Source organism: Gekko japonicus, unplaced genomic scaffold (assembly GCF_001447785.1).
Source record: "Gekko japonicus isolate JY-2015 unplaced genomic scaffold, Gekko_japonicus_V1.1 scaffold250, whole genome shotgun sequence".
Taxonomy (NCBI): domain Eukaryota; kingdom Metazoa; phylum Chordata; class Lepidosauria; order Squamata; family Gekkonidae; genus Gekko; species Gekko japonicus.
The window spans coordinates 1,402,607-1,422,874 of record NW_015167538.1 but is presented as its reverse complement, the minus strand read 5'-3'; the positions used below and the strand labels follow the sequence as shown (position 1 = coordinate 1,422,874).

Sequence of the window (20,268 nt, the reverse complement as noted above, 5' to 3'; positions counted from 1 at the left end):
GGGGGGGACGGAGGCAGGGGCGGTAAACAAGCGCATTGTCTGCGCCCAGGCGGCTGCCCTTTCTGCCGAGGAGCATCTGGGCGGTTCGCGCTCTCCGGCTGAGCCCAGCTGTCGAGTCCGCGGGGGAGCCCCGGGGCCGCCGGGCTCCTTTGTTTCGGCTAATCGGTTCGAGGGGAAACCCCGGAGGCGACCTTTCCAGACGGGCAGATGGAAGGCGGCAGTCGCCGGCACCCGCCCACCCTGGATCCCCGGTCGGAAGCGTGTCGTCTTCTTCTGGCGGGGGCGGGGGCGGCGGCTGCCCTTCGCTGCGGCCGGTCCCCCCTCACTCGCGTCGGTCCAACCCTGCCTCCGGGTTTGGCATCTTGGGGAAACCCTTTGTGGCATCGCCGCCTCGGCGCCCCCCCTCCTTCTGGATTAACCTGTTCTTATCCGGGCGGTGCCAAAAGACTAGGACCTGCCACCTGCCTGCCTGCCTGCACAGGAGGGTGAGTTGAGCCCTAACCCATGTCGGGTTGCAGGGCATGACCTCCCTCCTCAGGGGCTTCCTCTGCCCCCTGAAAAGGGATATGTGCTTGGTTTCCAGCTGCTGTCTTCCTTTCAAACCAGGCTTCCTTTGTGTAGCCGTGCCCCTGGTGGGAGGGGGGGGCTGCTCTTTCCAGCACCCCACACCCCAAGGTGCAGAGGGTGTCAGACCTGCTCCGGCCTGGGACTGGGTCCCGCAGATGCCCAAGAGCTGCAGGTGGGGACTCCTGGCACAAGGGCTGGAGAGTGCCTTGGCACAGAGGGAGCTTGGGGAATAAGGCAATCCTTGCACAGGAGTCAGGCTTGGGGGAACAGGGAGGGTCTGGCTTAGCTTTGTATGGGGGGGGGGGAGTGATAAGCTCTTAATTGGCTGCTGGTGACATCACACCATGCTGGCAATTAAGCCCTAATCAATGCTTTTAGAGTGAAGCCGCCCCCTGGAGAAGGGAGCTGATGGTCCCAGGAGGGCATCTGGGCTGGAGCTCCATGGACGCGAGCTGTTGCTGTCGGCGAGCTTCAGGGAGCTTGTCCTGACAAAAAGAGGGGACCCAGCAAGAGGAGGCAGAGCCAACGAAAGGTGAATCCAACACCTCCTCCCCGGGAAGAGGAAGCGGACACATGTTCCGGTGCCTGGGCAAGCGTGGGCACACACCAAAAAATGCCTGTGATCTCACTGCTTAACTTCAGTGGTTGAAGACTGCCTGCACAGAGAGGTCTTGGCAACTGTTTCAGAAAGATGCTGAAGGGGGCAGTGAGTGGCACATTGGGGGGAGGGGTTGATGTCAAGGAGGCATCTTTGTCCCCATCCTGTCTGAATCCAGGTGGCAGCGTCAAGAGGCCATCTTTCTGTTGACCTGAGAAACTAATTGGGCATCGAGGACTTCTTGAAGGCCATGGGGAACAGAGGGTTAGCTCGGGGTATAATGTGCTCCTAGTATCCTACTCCTGTCCAGAGCCAAGCAGCTGCAAACTAATGGACCTGTTGAGACGGCAGGTGCCCATGGGGTGCAATGAAGTTGCAAGTTCTGATTGCTTTTAGCCTTCCTCTTGTACCTGAGCAGGTGTCCTTATGGCCCAAAGCTGTGATCAGGATCTTCAGGACTATGACAGTGAGGCAGGCTTCGGGTACCAGATCCCTGAAGTTTCTGGTCTGGGCTCTCAATATCGATTTGGGTTGGGTCTTTTTCAGCATAGTCCACGGAAGGCATTGAGGTCATTATCCCCTGATCTGGGGTCTAGGAGAAGATGTTTTCTTATTCGAGAGGGAAGCTTCACACTGATTCAGTAATGCTTTGCTTCGTCTAGCAGTCTTAGCTCATGGGCATTCCTTCTCCAGACTCCAGAGGCTTTGAGGTACAAGATAGGAGCGGAAAGCACTGAAGGATTAACTGTTCAGAATTCTGCAGAGAGGCCTCCGGGAGGGGTGCAGGTTAGTTATTCCAGCAGCACCTCGAAGAAGTTGTGGGTGAATTTCAGAGTAACTTAGGAGCCAGGACAAGGCTAGAGGGTTCTTCCTTTCCAGTTTGGCTCCTGTTGCTTAGGCAGCACTCAGGAAAAAGGAATTGATGACTCTGTTAACCAGTGATGACAGTTTCATATATTTGGGATGCTGGGTGTGTGTCTTCACTTTCCCCTGGTCTGAAAATGGCCTCTTGCCTGACTGCCTATGGGAAGTGAAACTCTCCTCCAAGGGACAAGGTAGGAAAGATCTCCTCTGCCTTCCTCCTCTTGCGGTGTATTTCTTGTGAGCTCATGGTACTTCTCAGAGTTTGCTCGAAATCTGTTTGGGGGAGTGAAGTGAAGAGCTGTGATGTGCTACGGGAGAAAAGGGATGTAGAGGATGGTAATGGGTTTTTTTTTGGGGGGGGCTGTGTTTGTGTTTCTTAGACTTCCCAAATGATCTGGTGCTGATGCAAGATCCCTCGAGCTTTGCTTTGCTTCTTTCCGATGAACTCTTGATTCAGTGGCTGAGCAACAGGAGCAGAGGGTTCCGGACCGGTGGGAAGTTGTGAAATTCAGACATGACGGGGGGTGAGCCCAAGCCGTGTGCGGAACTGTGCTATGTGCATAAAAGGGCATGTCTTGGCTGTTCACCGCACACACCCCTTGCATCTCTTGCGCCTCTTGTGGGAATAGCGGTGTCGCTCTGGTGCCTTGGGAGGTGTTGCCGTGCTGCTGCTTCTGCTGCCTTGTTTGCTTTCTTCCTGTAGAGAATACAGGGGCAGGAGCCCTTTGATCTGGCAGTAGCTCTCTCCCTTCTGTGCCAGGTGGGGCTGAGCCAGGTGGCCTGGAAGGATGGAGGCTTGGGAAGGATGGGGGACAGGGTGGGCAAAGCATATTTTCAAGAAGGAAGGGTGACTCCAAGGAGGGTTTGGGAGCTGTGTCTGTGGACAGAAAGCCCACCCTTCACGGTTTCAGCAAAATAGAGAGCATCTCTACACTTTTAAAGCAGCTGGACTTGGGCTTTTACTTCGTAGATAAAATGGAGAGTGGAAGGAGATGGTGTATTTTTAAAAAGTTGGCTGGACTTCAGACTTGCACAAAGTTTTTAGTCTGTGATTTTTGTATCCTTTGGATTTGGGGACAGCACCCAAGGCAGGGAGCACAGGAACACCTCTTCATCCACGTAGAAGAGGTCTAGATTTTTCATTTTCTGTAGTGGTTAAGACACTGAACTGCAGACTGGAAGGTCGGTAGATCAGCAGTTCGAGAACTGAGTGCCGCATGATGGAGTCAGCTCCTGTCTCTGGTCCCAGCTCCTGCCAACCTAGCAGTTCGAAAGCAAGAAATTGCAACTAGATAAATAGGTACCACTTTGGTGGGAAGGTAACAGCGTTCCATGCACCTTGGCGTCTAGTCATGCCAGCCACATGACCATGGAAACATCTTCGGACAGTGCTTGCTCTTCGGCTTGGAAACGGAGACGAGCACCGCATCCCTGGAGTCGAATTCGACTGGCTTTCGGGCGAGGGAAACCTTTACCTTTACCTATCATCCACTGAACCCTTCATCCACCTTCTGGTCCCCAAAACAAATAATTTATTATGGTTAATTTTAGGGACAGGAGGGTGAACGAAAGGTCAGTGAGTGATGCAGTGGCCATTATCGAAAAATCTAGGCTGCCTTGAGGTGGGTGATGAGGCACTCCAGCATCCCCTGGCGGGGGGTGGTGGGACATACTCTGAAGCAGAGGTCATTTCGGGGGGGATTGCGGGGGATCGCAGTTTCCCCGGGTGAGGTGAAGGGGGGCGGGGCACATGACGAAGCCCCGCCCCCCGCTTCCGGCCGCCCCGCTTCCGGCCCTTATTCAGCCAGGAGGAGGCAGGAGAAGAGGGGGGGTAGGTTGCTTCCTCCCTGCCTCTCCCCACCCCTGCCTGCCTGGGGCCAGGGAGGGCCTTTGCGGGGCTTCCTTGCACTCCTGCCGGCCTTGCAGGTCCACCGCCGGGCCCCTCATGGGGCTCAGCAGTGGAGCTGCAAGGCCGGCGGCCGGGACTGTTGGGGGCGGGGTGTGTGGCCTTATGACACACTTCCGGTGATGTCATGGGGTGTGGCATATGCTAATGAGTTATGCTAATGAGTTCCCCTAGCTCTTTTTCTACGAAATGACCCCTGCTCTGAAGGCAGCTTTGCCTGCCTTCCAAAAAGCTGGGGCACTGCCCACGTGGAGGAACTGACGCACAGTGAGCTCCTTGCTACAGGGGAAGCTTGCAATAGCTGTTGTGGGACCTTGGCACGTTTAAGGCTGTTGAACTTTTATGCTCCTCTCCCACCCAGGTGTGCCCATGTCTGTTGATTTAGGGAGAGGACGGTGGCTCAAGCCCATTGTGCCGGCCCAGCATTATGCAGGAGGGAGAGCCTTTGGGGAGTAGGCTTGCGCCAGTGTCCATTTGTCCAGCTCTGTGTCCAGAAGTCGATTGGACTCTTCTTTCCTCATCGACATCCAGTCTTGTGGCCTCTTAAGTGCATTACATATGATTTTCATCTGGGTTTAATTTTGAGTGTAATTTTAAAATAATCATCACTCTGTAGGTCGCTCAGGGAAGGAAGGGTCTCCCTTGGAAATGTTTCGGGTGTTGAAGAAGCAAGATACAGGGAGTTTATTTTTATGAGCTTCTGCGGTCAGACTTAGGTTAGACTAAACATTTTCAAGGTTGTTAACACAGTATTCCTGTGCATCTGTTAGCATAGCCTTACATTGTGTGTCGTCCCCCCCCCCCCCGTCAGCTGTGGCCCAGACAAGAAATGAAGGCTTAAGCTGTAGTCAGAAGCACTCAGGTTGGATGTCTGGACTGTCTTTTTGGATGAAAGGGCAGCTGAGCACTAAAACTGGCTGCCAAGGGGGTAGAAGGACCCTCATCACTGGAGGGTCTTGGAAGAACACGTTGGGAACCATTTGGTTGGTGGCTTATGCTTCTCCAGTACGGAACTGCTCTTCCATCTCAGAGGCATGTGTTGTTTGTATAAGCTCGGCTGTCAAAGAATCTCCCACCGCCCCAGGAGGCTTAGCCAGTCTGACTGTCTCAGCACTTCCTCTGGATCTAAAACTGGTCAAGCAGCCAGAGATCAGAGAATCCCTTGGGCCAGGAATAACCATTGGGCTCCACTGCCCTGGAGAGATGGCAGTTTCCCTCTTGTGCATCCTGGAGTTGTCACCTGCTTTGTGGTTGTGGTTGAAGTACACTTGCTCACAATGGGTTGGAAGAAAGGACCAGCTGCTCTTGAGATGAGACAGGGAGCTGAACTAGAAACGGGGCATCTCCATTCTCGGGTGGCTTTTTATGCAAGCCTTGTTGTAATAAACCTGTTATACTGGGCAGGGGTGCGAGTCTATGATCTTGGCCCTGAACTGCAGGTCTTCCCAAATGCCCTCCACAGGAGTGCTCAGCCTGCCCAGAACTGCCCATTCCCAGCTGTGGCCAGAATGGTCCCTCTTGGATTGCTGAAACTGCTGGGCCTTCAGGGCTTGTATCTGGCCAGCAGTGCATGTTCTCCTCTTTGCTGTCCCCAACTCAACTTTACTGTCAGGTTCATCCATCAATGAGGCAGGAGTAGGTTTAGCAATGTCTATTTGCATAACCAAAAACATTCAGCTTTACTTTATGGGTAACACCAGGGCTATTTTGGGGCAGGAACGCACAGAAACAGAGTTCCGGCTGGCTCCTGAGTTGGCCACACCCAGCAGGAACTCATTAGCATAATAGGCCACACCCAACACCAGGAACTCATTAGGATTGGCTACATTAGGGGTGTGTGGCCTAACATGCAAAGGAGTTCCTGCTACAAAAAAAGGCCCTGGGTTTTGACAACAAACAAGGTAAACAGAATAAGAAGGGAAAGGTGGGTATAGCTGGATGACCACACTTCTGGTAACACGGGGGTGTGGCCTAATGTGCTAATGAGTGGTGCTGTCAGGGTGTGGCCTAATATGCTAATGAGTTTTGCTGCTGGGTGTGGCCTATTATGCTAATGAGTTCCTGCTGGGCTTTTTCTGCAAAAAGAGCCCTGGGTAACACGTTGATTCATAATCCATATACCTTAGAAAGTTTTTTGTTGCACTCGACCATTTTTGGTTTGCATTTTTTTCAGTTCTGCATTGTTCGTTGGAGGTCTCTGCAGTGTAACTGAGCTGCTTTTCGTATTTTGTGGTCTGCCTTGAGTCTCAGTGAGAAAGGCGGGCTATGATAATAACAATTTTAAAAATTCTACAACCCAAACATTGGCTGTGACGAGGCCTTTATTAGGAAGTGGCACACGTCAGGTCTCACAGTAATTAATAAATACACATAGGGGCACCCTGCAGAATTGTTTTAGCGCACTGACATACATCTGTGTACACTTGGACTTCCTGGCAACAGTTTGCTTCTGTCCCTTTCCTTTTTTATAAAACATCTCTGAAAAGCTCCTTAGTCCCATAACATCTTCTCCTGCTATTCCTTTCACATGCTGGTTATTTTAGCATCCACCTACCCCTCCGGCATGCCTGATTTAAATCTCTTTAAAAAAAAAAAAAAAGAGCCGTATTTGGTTCCATACTGAGAAGCGTTTGGCTCTGGAGCTGCAGATTTTAGACTTTCGCTTTAGAGTGAGTCCTGCGGACTCTTCCTGATGCTGGCTTCTTTCTGATTTTGGGTCACCCAAAGCGGAGTGCTTTTGCCAGCCTGCCTTGTGCCCTACACCCTTTGCCACGGCTGCCGTGTTTGGGGGGGGGGGGAGGGTTGGGTATGTGTGTGATTGAGTTGGCGTTTTCCTGTGTGTCGTGGCCGATAATTGCCTCTCCGGAACCTGACTCCGGACAGAGTTGCTGAAGCAGGAAGCGTTGGACAATGCCACTCTTTCAGCCGAGTGCTGATGGCCTCCATCCCTGGTGGCTCCAGGAAACCTTCCATTCTGAGAATGCAGAGTCCTACCGATGAACCTTCCAGAAAAGAGCAGGGCGGCTCTTGAACTTGAGCAGAAGGGAGGAAATTGGGCTTCAGAATTTGGTCCTGTGCGGCATGTCATCCCCCCCCCCCAACATCTCGTGGCAGCTTAAGCAGAGAGACTTCATTCAGGGCTTGCAGCTGGGCAAAGGCGTCCTTGGAGGCACAGGCTTTTCAAAGCGCCCTTGCTGGCTGTCGGTGCAGTTGGAGTGTGAGACTTCCGCTTCCTCCCCTCTCCCCAGATGATAATGCTCCTTTGTGGGGACAGCAAAGGGAACTATCACATGGCATTTGAAGCATAAATGCCTTATGGTAAGGCAAAGGGACTTCTGTGGGTTTTGGGGAATGTCCAAACTGATAATCTTGTTCAAGTGCAAATGTAGTTTTCCCACTGGGAGGACTAGGGGAAAAAATCATCTGGCTTGCCAGGAGGCAGGATCCTACTTTCGGGGCCAGCATTGCAACAGGTTGCTAGCATCATAGGTGATCCTGTGCCTGGGAGTTTTCTGGTGGTGGAAAGTGCGGGCCAGTTGCCACTGGTTTATGGTGACCCTGGAGAGTTTTCGAGGCAAGAGATAAACCGAGATGATTTGCCATTGCTAGCCTCACTGTAGCAACCCTGGACTCCCTTGGTGGTTCCCCATTCAAGTACCAACCGGGGCTGGCCCTGCTGAGCTTCCGAGGGCCGATGAGGTGGGGCCAGGCTGGGCCATCCAAGTCAGGGAATTTTGTAGCCATGCCAAAGTGGGATGAACTGATTTGAGCCACTGAACCATTTTCCTGGCAGGTGAAGGTATTGGGGGATTGTGGCAGGTGGAGATGGTGGTGTGCATTGCACCTGTTACACTGTATGGTATGTGAATTTTAACTTGGTTTTTGTTTGATTTTAATGGTTTTTAAGATGTGTTCTTATTGTGTATGTTTTAAAATCTGTTAGCTGTCTTGGTGGCCCTGATGAGGACAGAAAGGGAAATAAGTCAACAAGGCTTGTTTGACTGAAGAAGGGAGATTTATTTCAATATTTCTTGCTTTCCCCTCGGGCATAGCTTGTTTTGCCTAGTCTCTAGCATGGTTTGCTCTGCTTTTGGTAGTCAGGTGTTAGAATTCCTTTAGAACGTTCGAACGTTCGATGGAAGAAAAGCCTTCCTTGATCATCTTAGGTGAGCTTCATGGTTTGATTCTAGGGTTGCCAGATCCCCTGGGGCCAGCGGTAGGGGGTGGGGGGACATAGGGTGATTTGGGGGTGAAACCTGGGGAGGACAAGGACCTCAGTGGGATACAGTGCCACCCTTCAAAGTCAATTTCAAAGCCCACCCTTCAAAGCATCCATTTCCTCCAGGGGAACTGATCTATGTGGCCCAGAGATGAGCAGTAATTCTGGAGAATCCCCAGGTCCTACCTGGAGGCTGGCACCCCTGTTTGATTCTGTAATGGGGTGGATGGCACGTTTGGCTCTGTTTAGCAAGGCAAAATGTCGAGGTGCTCTGAGTAGCCCTGAACTAGCCCACAGTGAAGCTTGGTTGGCTGCTGGGAGTCTGTGTGTGGGAGGGGCCCTCTGGGCTCAGGGTACCCGAAGGGCCGTAGCCTCCCATATGTCAGGCTCCCTGTGCATGTTGCATTTTACAGCTCACCTGCCTTAGCGGTGCCAGATGCCCTGGCTTCTCAAATGTCTGTGATCCTGTTTTCCTTGCTATGGGCTACATGCCTATGGTGGGGGGGAGCTGACCGTTAGTTCTGGCAGGCAAATACCGTGGGGTGATTGGGTCCTGATCTTTAGTGCCTTTACTTGAATCCACTGTAGCTGCAACCTTCGCGCATTCAACTTCAGTCCTAACAATAGAAGTGTCCAGGATGGTATCTTCTCAATTGTCTCAATAAAGTTAGCTTTCTCCAAACTTGACAGGTGTTGAGAACTGATTTAACCAAGATCCTGACACCATGCTATCCAGGCTGCCAGTTAAGATCTGCTTCTCAAGTCCTGCTCCTTGTGCCCCCACTTTCAGAGCTGAGGCGGGTGGCGACGAGAGACAGGGCATTTCCCGTGGCGACACTTTGCCTTTGGGACCTCTCCCCTTTGAGGCTCATCTGGCACCTAATTTACTTTCATCGAGGTGCCAGGCAAGAACACTTATCTTTTATCCAGGCTTTTGATTAGGGTTTTTAAAATCTTACCAGCTTTTTCATGCCCTTCTCCTGTTTTATGGAGAGTTCTTATGTTGCTTGCTGAAGAGGTGGCCTAGGAATGCCCTAAAAAGAAAGAATCTGTGGAACTCCCATCCCCAGGAAGTGTGACTGGCTCCATCCCTGCATAATCCAGAAGCATGTCTATTGTAGGGGGCCTTGGAATGAAATCTGATGCCTGAGGTTCTAACCAGGGTTGCCAACTCCAGGTTTGGAAATACCTGGAGATTTTGGGGATGAAACCTGAGGAGGGCGGGGCTTGGGGAGGGGAGGGACCTGGGTAGGGGATAAGACCATGCAGTCCACTTTCAACAGCAGCTATTTTCTCCAGGAGAAGTGGAACGAATGTTTTGAAAAAGTGGTTCATGTAGTCTGGAGAGCACTTGTAATTTCAGGAGATTTCCCGCCCTCACCTGGAGATTGGCACCAGTGTTCCCTCTAAGCTGAGTTAGTGTGAGCTAGCTCACAGTTTTTTAGCCTCTGGCTCAGACATTTTTATCTTAGCTCAGGAAGGAGGGCTCCAGAGCAAACTAATTTATGCAGCGGCCAAATTGCTCACTCACAACTTTAATGCCAGTAGTTCACAAAGTAGGATTTTTGCTCATGAGACTCCATGGCTTAGAGGGAACATTGATTGGCACCCCTAGGTTTTAGCACGGTTTTTCTTTTTAAAACCTGTTTTAAATTATTGTAAGCATTATTGTAAGCATCTCAGTTGTTTTATCAGTTGCCTTGGATGTGGGTCAACAGAAAGGCCACATAAATGAAATAAATAAATGACAGGTAGTGGGGAGGCGAAGCGATAGAAGTTCAGGGTAGGAAAAGGTTCTTGGCAAGACAGCCTTCTGGGCCCCCCCTCCCTTCCCCCCTCCCCAGTCTTTAGAATAAGACCTGCAATTCCAGACATGGCAAGAATGCAAACATGTATTTCCTTTAGGATGGCTGCACATGGAGCCTGGCAGCAGATCATGCTGAGTCATTCCCTTGGGGGAGGATGGAAAGTGCTGCTGCTGGTAAAATGTGCGATCTTCTCTGTTCTGGATCCGTGGCGCTTGTTTGTTTCCTCCAGCGCGGAGATCCGTGAACAGGAAAGCTGCACCTTCAGATTGCTCAAGCAGCCTCGTCCGTCCTTATTAGGAAATGCTCGGCTTTGCGCACTCCCCCTGCTCCGTTGAATAAAACCCCATGGAAGAGTCACTGCAAGGAGCCTCTCTGTGGCCTCTCAGCCATACCTGCCATTCGTGGAATGGCTGCAGCGGCTGTGCGGCATGGTGTGGCTTTATTAACATAAGAACATAAGAGATGCCAATGTTGGATCAGGCCAAAGGCCCATCCAGTCCAACACTCTGTATCACACAGTGGCCAGAAATACCAGTGCCATCAGGAGGTCCACCAGTGGGGCCAGGACATTAGAAGCCCTCCCACTGTTGACCCCCCCCCCAAGCACCAAGAAGACAGAGCATCACTTGCCCCAGAGCCCCTATCTATACCTTGTGGCTCATAGCCACTGATGGACCTCTGCTCCATATGCTTATTCCACCATTATTCCATCAACGCTCTTTCCATCACAGCACTCTACCACCGCTGGTGCGGGTATCACCGGGGGTGCGAGATGTCCCTGGCGGATGACAGGGTTGGGGGGACATATACTGTTGTTGTTCTGTTCTAACATCTTCAGAACATCATCTTGGTTTTATGATTCGGAGTGTATTGGAGCACCGATATTTTTATTCTTACTATTTTTAATAACTGTATTGTGCTGTATTATTGTATTTTTATATTGTTTTTATTGTTTAAATCTGGCATTTATGCCCTTGTTAGCCGCCCTGGGCCTTCGGGGAGGGCGGGATACAAATCTAAAGAATAAATAAATAAATATTTGTAGGACGTTAGGTGGCTGGTCCAGTCCACCGTCTTCTGATGGACTGGACCAGGCAATGAGGGAGTAGTAGGAGCAGGGCCAGTGTGGGAATTGCAGGGAAGAAAACTGAGGCTGTTGCAATGGACTAATTTGTCAGGACAAGGACATAGAGGAGGCAGCATCCCTCTACAGACCTCCGTGGAAATCAAGCCTAGAGCAGCCTCTAAACAGGGTGCGCCCTTCCCGGTCGCCAGAAGTGGAGCCAGGAAATTTGTGGTTGGCCACTCTGTTGTACTGCCAGTTCTGTCAGCACTGACACCTGACTCCCGCCCCCACTGCCCAAAGGCAGGCAACTCTCACATAAACAAACTGTGTGCAAGGGCAGTAGACGTGGTTGGTGGGGCGGCTGTCCTTCGGAAGCCTTTTCCCTCTCCCTAAAGACTTCCGAACAAGCACAGAAAACTTCCACTCCCCACTGCCTTAACCGCGTGAGGATATGAGCGAAGGGGAGACGGCAGAGTCGGCACTGAGGTGCCCTGGCTGGAGGAGAAGCTTGGAGGCTTGGCACCAAGGCCAGGCACCCGCCCTGTCCACAGGCATCGCTTCCAGGTTCTCCCGGAAGCCCGACCTTTCCTTCTCCCTCAGGGGGGCCTGCCGAGCTAGCCTCCATCCAGACCATGTTAGCGCTTGGGATGACTAGCCTGGCTTGACCTCCCTCAGCTCTAGCCAGTCTCCCTGGTAGTCTCATCTGATAGCTTCACCAGTGTGTTGAGTGAGCAGCTCTTTGCAGCTGTCGTTGAGCAAGGCGGCTGCCAGATCCTTCCCAGAAATGGATCCAGGAATTGGCAGAGTGCAGCGGACATGGGAGGCTGGTGCCAGCCATCGACAGGTGCTCTGGGGGTGGGTGGGGGTGGCCTGTCTGTTGGCCTGTGGGCCCGGTCTTTCCTGCTAATTCTTCCCTTCTCTGTTTTCCCCCCTTCTTCTCTCTCTTTTTTTTCAGACTGTCAGCATCAACAAGGCCATTAATGCTCAGGAAGTCGCCGTCAAGGAGAAGCACGCCAGAAATATCCTCTCAAATTAGCAGCCCTGAAAGGAAGAGGCGGAGGTAGAAACTGCCAGGGGCTGAGCTTACAACCATCCTGCCAAAGCCTTGGCCAAGATGAGCTGAGTTACTTGGGTTCAGGGGTAGGGGGACAAGCGCTATAAAACAGGCCGTTCTGGGACTCCAGGCTGCTGGAAGACTTTCCCTCTGAATCCTAGCTATGGGTTGATGGGTTTTTCTGTTGTTTGGATGTTGGAGGGAGTGCTGCTCTCTGCAGGCACTCTGAAGCACCTTCTTTGAAGTTTAATGGATTGGAGCTTAGGCAGTAGAAAGGGGTTTCTTTGGGCTGAGCCGGCCCCAAGGCTATGGCCTGTTCCCCCACTCCGGACTGCAAAGCGTGGCAAGCCATCTGCAAGGAGCAAGGAAGGCTGGCTCTTGGCCAAAGGGCACTAGCTGAGGTGTCTAGCAAGTTCGTCCCACCTGCTGGAGGGGATGGCTCCTGCCTTCCAGGGGAGGCTTATGGGTCATTCCACAAGGAGGATAAACAGACCCATCTGCAGGCCAGACTCCCCAATTCCTGCTTAGGCTTCAAGGTCCACATCCTGCTGGTGGGGTGAGGTACCCATAAGTAGATTGGTGGGCAATGAGGGGAACTTCTTGGTCACTCTAGCTGGTGTCAAGATGGATATTGCAGGCTCTGCTCCTCGGCTGCCCAGGGCTCCCTCTCCCCCTCTGCCCGTGGGTGTTGCCTATTTTTGCCGTCGTGCCCCTGAGGAGCCCCTGTGCTCCTTTTCTTTGGCACATCAGACTTTTCCTTAGCCTTCTTCTCACCATGTATCTTGGGGACGCACCACGAGAAAGGAGCCCACACCTTCTGGTCTGTCGTGAACCGCTTGCCTCTCTCCAGCAATGCTGTCCTCTGTTGGAAATTCTGCCACGTCTTCCACAAGCTCCTCCGTGATGGACACCCAAACGTAAGGCTGCCCTCCCCTCTCTCTCCCTTCTTCCCAAGCCCCTGCGGTTGAGGTGGGATCTGAGTGGCCTGTTAACTGCAAGTGAGATTCTGGGGAGGAGATGGTTGGTGGTTCCTGATTCCATTCTGTTTTCCAAAAGCTCTGTTCTGTATGCCCGGATTGCTATGATGAAGTCCGTATCCAACAAGGAGTCAAAATTGGCCCTCATTTAGAGAAGGCTACTGGCAGAGTGTTGTTGGCTGAGGAGTTGGGGGAGGGGGTTACATGTGCTGGGGTTTTGGGGACAGTGTGTGAGAGCAGTGTCATTTTGTTGCGTGTTTGGACTGCCAAGTGCACCCACCCCGGACAAATTAGCCCACCTAACCTTCACAAAAACTGTATTTGCTCAAAAGCAAGACTATAGGTTTTTATTCCCCAGGTATGTTGTCCCTTCCCCCCAAAGAACTTATATGAGTTACAGTTATGTCCAGTAATGAAAAAAATTGTGTAATAGTGAGAGAGGTGAGGATCATCTTACATTCAGGAATGTCTTCTTTTTGAGTAAATATAGTTCATGAGCACAGCTTTTCTTCCCCTTCATTCAAGCACCATTGCATAGCTTTCTGACCCATAGCTGGGCTTGTTGGAAATTTTACTGTTATGGCCTGAATCATACTGCCTTGGTTGCAACAATGAACTTGCTAATAAAGGTGGTAATATTTGGGCTAACTGCATGTGTATGTCTGTGTGCACACAAGTAAATTAGAGCAACACTGCTGTTTTAGGATTTGTTGGTATTTGTTACGTTGTGTTCCATAATCCTTCTCATGCTGTTGAGCATCTTGTGCTGATAGTTGTGCTGGCGACAGCCCTGAGTTCATTTGAAAGACTTGGAGACAACTGAGGAGCTTCTAAGTAAAAAAAAAAAAAGTAGTTAACACGACTCTATGGAACAGTATAATCCAGCACAAAAACCAAAACAACAAAAATTGAAAATAAATCCTGTAGATGAACTAGTAGTCTTGCCTTTTATAGCCTTCCAGGTTTGCCTGAATTCTCCCTAGAAGCTAAAATGACTAAACTGAGGCTATCCTACTTTGGTCACATTATGAGAAGACAGAGGGTGATTAAAATGTGGGGTTCGCTGCCAGAGGATGTAGTGAGGGCCACAGGAGTAAGCAGTTTAGATAGATAGATTCATGGAGGATGGTGTCTATCAATGGCTACTAGCCATGGTGACTGAGGGGAACCTTCACGTTCAGAGGAACTAAGCTTCTGAATCCAAGAGCCAGGAGGCAACATCAGCGGAAGGCCTCGTCCTCTGTGCCCTGTTGTTGGCTGTCCAGAGGAACTGGTTGGCCACTGTGTGAGACAGGATGCTGGACTAGGTGGACCATTAGTCTGATCCAACAGGGTTCTTCTTATGTCTCTGGAAAAGATCATAATACTAGGGAAAGTTGAAGGCGTCAGGAAAAGCAGAAGATCCAAGAGGAGATGGATTGACTCAATAAAGGAAGCCACGGCCATCAGCTTGCAAGACCTGAGAAGGGCTGTTAACGATAGGTTATTTTGGAGGCCATTAATTCCTAGGGTCGCCAGAAGCCAGAAGTGACTTGACGGCACTTAACACACACACACACACACACACACACACACACACACACACACACTGTTTCAGAGGTTGCAGTTGCAGTTGGGCCCAATCCGCTGTGCCGTTCTCTTGCACAAGTCTTGTTGGAATGCACAGGAGCAGTGTGAAAATTCCCACGGGGTTGTACCCTTTGTTGGTCTCTTTTTTGGTTTTCCAGCTTCAGGCACCCAAATGTCCTGTTGGAGGGAAGCCCAGTTATATGATCTGGCCAGTGCCTGGCCTGCAGAAGTCTGTTCAGCATTTCCTGCCTCGTGCTTCAGCAAGATACAGAGACTTTGGAAGAACTCTCAGTTTCATTGATAACCTTTACAAACTCTGATAAATATCATTTTTTCCAACTTCCTAGGTCTGCCTTCCGGGTTTTTTTTCAGCTGAGTGGTAATTTGTTCTGTTGAATACATTCAGGTTATCCTCCAGTCATTATTCCTTGAAGCAATTTGGGGTTTTAAATTGGTTTATTCCAAGCATGAATGATTTTTTTCCTTTTAATTTATATTGGCATCTTCATATTATGATGATTTCAAAGGCTGGCCCAGTGCAGACATATTACTTAGCCATGGTTCACACTAATCCTATTAACCCTGCACAAGACACCAGTTGTACCACAAGACCACTGTTGAGCTTGTTGAACCTAAGCTCGGTCCTTAGTGGGAGTGTGCAGGAGACCATGGTAAGACTTGACCATTGCTTTGTGAACAAAGAAGCTAGAGAGGCACGGAAACAACCTTAAACCATAATTTGTGAATATAGCACTTAACCATGACTAACGCTAACAGTGGTTTGCAAATCCACATCCAGACTTGCTTTCGCATTCAAATCTGTAACCATAACTTAGGTATTCAGATGTCCTGCTTCGACCGTGGCTAAGGAAAACAAACCATGGCTAAGTGTTATGGCCTCACAGGTAGGGCCAGGGCTTCTTTCTAATGATTTTACTGGGCGTCTGAGATTGACACTGGTAGGTCCTCTGCATATAATGTTATTTTGATTTGCCTACTTGTTAATCAGCCCTTTCAGTACTCATATTCTTTCTGCTGATGTGGCACGGAGGCCTCCGATGGCTGCTCTCTCATCTCCTTTCCTCTGGCAGGTCTTGAAGGATTCCGTGAGGTACAAGAGCGAGCTGAACGACATGAGCCGCATGTGGGTGAGTGCCAGGCCTGTAGCCATGGTGGGGTGTTTTGGGGGGGTGGAACTCTACCATGGACGAGCCCTGCCCCACCTTGGGAGGATGCCAGGGCCCCCAGACCCCCCACCCCTAGTGCGCCTCACCTCACAGCAGTGGGGAGGCTGGGGAAGGAAAGGGAAGCCCCCTGCCACTTCTGGTCAGTTTCACTCTGAGCATATCAGCTGTTAGGTTAAACAGTGGATCCCATGGGGGTGAAACCGACCAGAAGTGGGGGGGGGTTTCCCCTTTCCTTCGGCCAGGCCTCCCCTTCCCAGGGGGGAGGGGGAGCTGCAGAAGGAAAGAGAGAGAAGAAGAAGAGAAGAGATTGGATTTATACCCTGCCCTTCACTTGGAGTCTCAGAGCAGCTTACAAAGTCCTTTCCCTTCCCCTCCCCACAACAGACACCTTGTGAAGTAGGTGGGGCTGAGAGAACTCTGACACAAACTGCTCTTTTTCAAGGACAGCTGTGCCAGAGCTTGTGACTGACCCAAGGTCACATCAGCAGGTGCAAGTGGAGGAGTGGGGAATCAAACCCGGTTCTCCTAGATTAGAGTCCACACACTTAACCACTACACCAAACTGGCATGCCTTCACTCTCTCTTTCCTTCGCTCCCCCATTTAATCTAATTGTTACCCGCTTCCCTGCCCCAGCGACCTGGCCCCAGCCCCACCAGCCAAAAAATTCTGGTTACTGGACTGGTGAGTGCCTATCTGAGCTTGAAGGGAGGGCAGCTTGTGGGCAGAGATGCCTCTTTGGTTTTGCTCAGTGTACTGATCCCAGACACCAACTGGATGCCCTTGGTTTTGATTGCTTATTCATAGGTCATACTGACACAGATCCAATCTATCCCTGGGAGAAGGTTCTTTGGCCAGGCCTTTATTTATGGAGGCAATGGACAGAGGGGGATGCCAGGAACTCTCCCCTTTAGGCAGTGACCACATTCAGACCTGCTTAGCTTCAGCAAGGGTGCTGCTCCAAGGGCAACTGTGTACTGGGGCCTTGTGCCGGTGGTCCTTGTGGTGCTACCTTCAAGGTACTTTACTGGTGAGAAGTTGTTCAGGGAGCCAGTTTGATGTAGTGGTTAAGAGTGCGGACTTTAATCTGGGAGAACCAGGTTTGATTCCCCACGCCTCCACGTGCAGCTGCTGGTGTGACCTTGGGTCGGTCACAAGTTATCTCAGAGCTATTCTCTCAAGAGCAGTCCTTGAAAGAGCTCTCTCAGCTCCACCTACCTCACGGGGTGTCTGTTGTGGGGAGCGGAAGAGAAGGGGATTGTAAGCCGCTCCGAGACTCCAAGTGCAGGGCGGGATATAAAAATGCAATCTCTTCTCCTCCTCCTCCTCCTTCTAGGGGTCAGCGGCTGAGTTTGAGGGAGGGAGGTGGGTATCTGCTTTCCCCTAGTCCACAGCAATGAGGCATAGCTATAGCAGCCGCTACTACAAAACAGTTGAAGGTAGCAGGAGAAGAGGAAGACCCAACATGAGATTGATTGACTGAATAATTCCTCGTTTTGCAAGACCTGAGCAAGGCAGTTAACAATAGGACGTTTTGGAGGCCATTCATTCATAGGGTCGCCATAGGTCGGAAGTGACTTGGCAGCATTTAACACACAGATGTGCACACAGAGCTTCTGCATGCTCCTATGTGCCCAGGGAGGGCCGTCCTGATTCCAACACAGGCCGCAGTGTGCGTGCATGTGTGTGTGATGCGGGCAAGAGTAGACTAGGGTGACCTACAGATTGCCAGTGATGCCTTGCCAGGGTTTTGAGGGGTAGCTAGTAAAACAGTAAATCACCGTGTACAATTAAACAATATTTGTTGGTTCTTATATGCAGTGTTTAGAATTCAGTTATTAACAAAATTACAACAATAACACTACAATACGCAATATAAAGCTTAGCAGTGCATACAGAGTAATACAGTACTAGTTACAGACAAACGACGGAGTTCTAGTACACTATACGTCTGCGTGTCCTTCTTCAGGTTTGTCATTCTGTAATTATTTCTTCATTAGAATGAAGTGCTGCAAGCCATATTTCAAAATGCTAATTCTTATACAATTTTTTGAGTACGCCACCGCACATAGATTCTGGTGACTGGGGAGCTCCTATAGCAAGCTCTAATGTGACTGGGTCTACAGCATATAATAATTGGTAGTTTTGTTAATAATTGAATTCTAAACATTGCATATAAAAACCAACATATATTGTTTAATTGTGATTTACTGTTTTACTAGCTATTACAGTGGTCCTGTTGTAATATATCCTATAGACAGGGTTTTGAGGGGAGCAGGTTTCAGAAAACCTAGGTTATGCTTCTGCCTTAAATCTTGCACATTGCAGGCCTGTTGGGTGCCTAGGGAGAGGGGTATGAGCTAGACCAAGGCATCCCAGGGTTCGGGCTCTTGACAGCAAAGGCCTTCTTCCTTCCTCCGCAGGGCCACCTGAGCGAGGGTTATGGGCAGCTGTGCAGCATCTACCTCAAACTGCTGAGAACCAAGATGGAATTCCACACAAAAGTAGGTGGCTTTTCTTTCTCCTCCAAAACCCGGCAGCCCTGACTGCATGGGCCGGGTGTGTGTGTGTGGGGGGGTCCTTGCTGCTTTCCCTGCCTTCTGAAAGTCAGACCCAAGGAGCCCAGGAAAGATCACAAAGCAGTAGCTGGACACCAAAGTTGTAGGTTTGACAACTTCCAGGTGGTGGCTGGAAAACTCCTGCTATTAGAACTGATCTCCTGGTGACAGAGATCAGTTTGCCTGGAGAAAATGGCTGCTTTGGAAGGTGGACTGTAGGGCATTATACCCCTCCCCTCCCCAAACCCCGCCATCCTCAGGCTCTACCCCCCAAATCTCCAGGTATTTCCCAACCTGGAGCTGGCAGCCTTACGAAGCTGGGATGCCTCCAGTTAAAGGAAGAGGTGAGAATAGCCCCACTATGGATTTAGTACCACGTGGAAACTGGATTTTGCCGCTCACTGAATCACAGGAGTTTTGGGTCTTGACTTTTCTCATGTGGATGAGAGAGAGCAGAACAACATGGACAGAATCTGGGCAATGTGTGGATCCGGCTGTGTTGTTTTGGAAAGGTAGTCTGCGTCATGCTTCCTCACACTTTAAGAAGCAGTTATCGGGCTTAAAAAAAAAAAAAGAGTTGGGATTACGCCACTGACATCAGAGTCCAGGAGTGGGGCATGCCAGAGAGCAGGGCTGTCTAGATCTTCTCTCCACTGTTTCCAGAGGCACCACTGTCCTTTCAATGGAATCTTTTTAGAAGACGGTCACTGATATGCTGCATCTCATCTGGGTCTGTTTATCCTCTGGGGTCTGACCGAATATGGCATAGTTGCCCATTGGGAATTAACTTCCCATGCCCAAGTTGACCTCTGAGCCTGTCTGACCTGCGGGCCCCCGTTTTCTACCACTAAGTTGCTTGATCAGAGTGGGAGGGGAGGGGCTTTTGGCATCACATCTTACCTCTATTCCACTGAGCCAAAGGATCAGGGAGAGGCTGTGGCTCAGTGGTAGGACATCTGCTTGGCTTGCCGAAGGCCCCAGATTCAACACCCAGTATCTCCAGTTAAAAGATCTGACATTAGGTGATGTGAAAGACCTTGGAGAGCTGCTGCCCATCCGAGTAGACAATACTGACTTTGATGGACCAAGGGTCTGATTCAATAGAAGGCAGTTTCACGTGTTCATGTGGGTGCCCTGATCCAACCGTTGTGTTTCCAGGTGCCTGCTTGCTGCTCTCCCTTTCTGACACCTCCCTTAATTGTTTTGAAGTTCTCCTCTTCTCCATTTCCTCCTCTTCACCCCGTTTGCACTTCCTCCTTTTTGTTAACTCTTTCCTCTGTTGTCTTCTTTGCACAGTAGTTCCTTCTTTTTCTCCTCTGTCCTTCATCCCAGTGTGTTCCCCTCTTCAGCTGGCTTCCAGGTGTTCTCATAATGATGGGAACATGGAGAGGTTGCACTCGTGGCTGGGCTGAGGGGGAGCTCCCAGCTGCTTTGTCGAGAGCCCAGGCAGTATCCACAGTTAGCTCGGCTTTGCCTCCATTGAGGGCCACGCGTTTGCTTGGAATGACTTCTCCGCAGCAGAGCCACCAACAGCAGAAAGGAAAGGGGGCGGGGGGGGGAAGGATCCTCACAGCTAGGGATAAAATTAAATCTGAGAAGCACTGGAGGAGGATCTCATGACATGAAACGGTAGAGGGCAGAGTGGGAAATGTCAGGTTTTACGGGTGTGTGTGTGTGAAAAAATGTTCAGGTGATGCCTGAGCTTGCGAATACTTATCCGACGGAAAGAAGTTGTGATGGGTGGTCTTTATCACCATCTGCAGTTCTGCAGGATCAGACAATCTGATAGGGGAACTGTAATATACCCAGTTTAGACCGCGTGGCCAGCTTGGGCTCCATGCGGTCAAGCGCAAACCCACTTGAAGCTAACAATGAAGAGCCTGTAAGCTTGTATAAT

At 50.6% G+C, this 20,268-nt stretch overlaps 1 protein-coding gene across 1 annotated transcript in view; it reads left to right on the top strand.

Moving 5' to 3' along the window:
* The window catches only part of HIP1 (huntingtin interacting protein 1), a 54,717-nt gene that overhangs the window by 292 nt on the left and 34,157 nt on the right, over positions 1-20,268 (top strand). The window contains exons 2-5 of the mRNA XM_015413563.1: positions 11,984-12,047; positions 12,857-12,999; positions 15,720-15,776; positions 18,237-18,317. Of these exons, the coding sequence (XP_015269049.1) occupies positions 11,984-12,047; positions 12,857-12,999; positions 15,720-15,776; positions 18,237-18,317 (345 nt within the window). The remainder of the gene's footprint in view (positions 1-11,983; positions 12,048-12,856; positions 13,000-15,719; positions 15,777-18,236; positions 18,318-20,268) is intronic.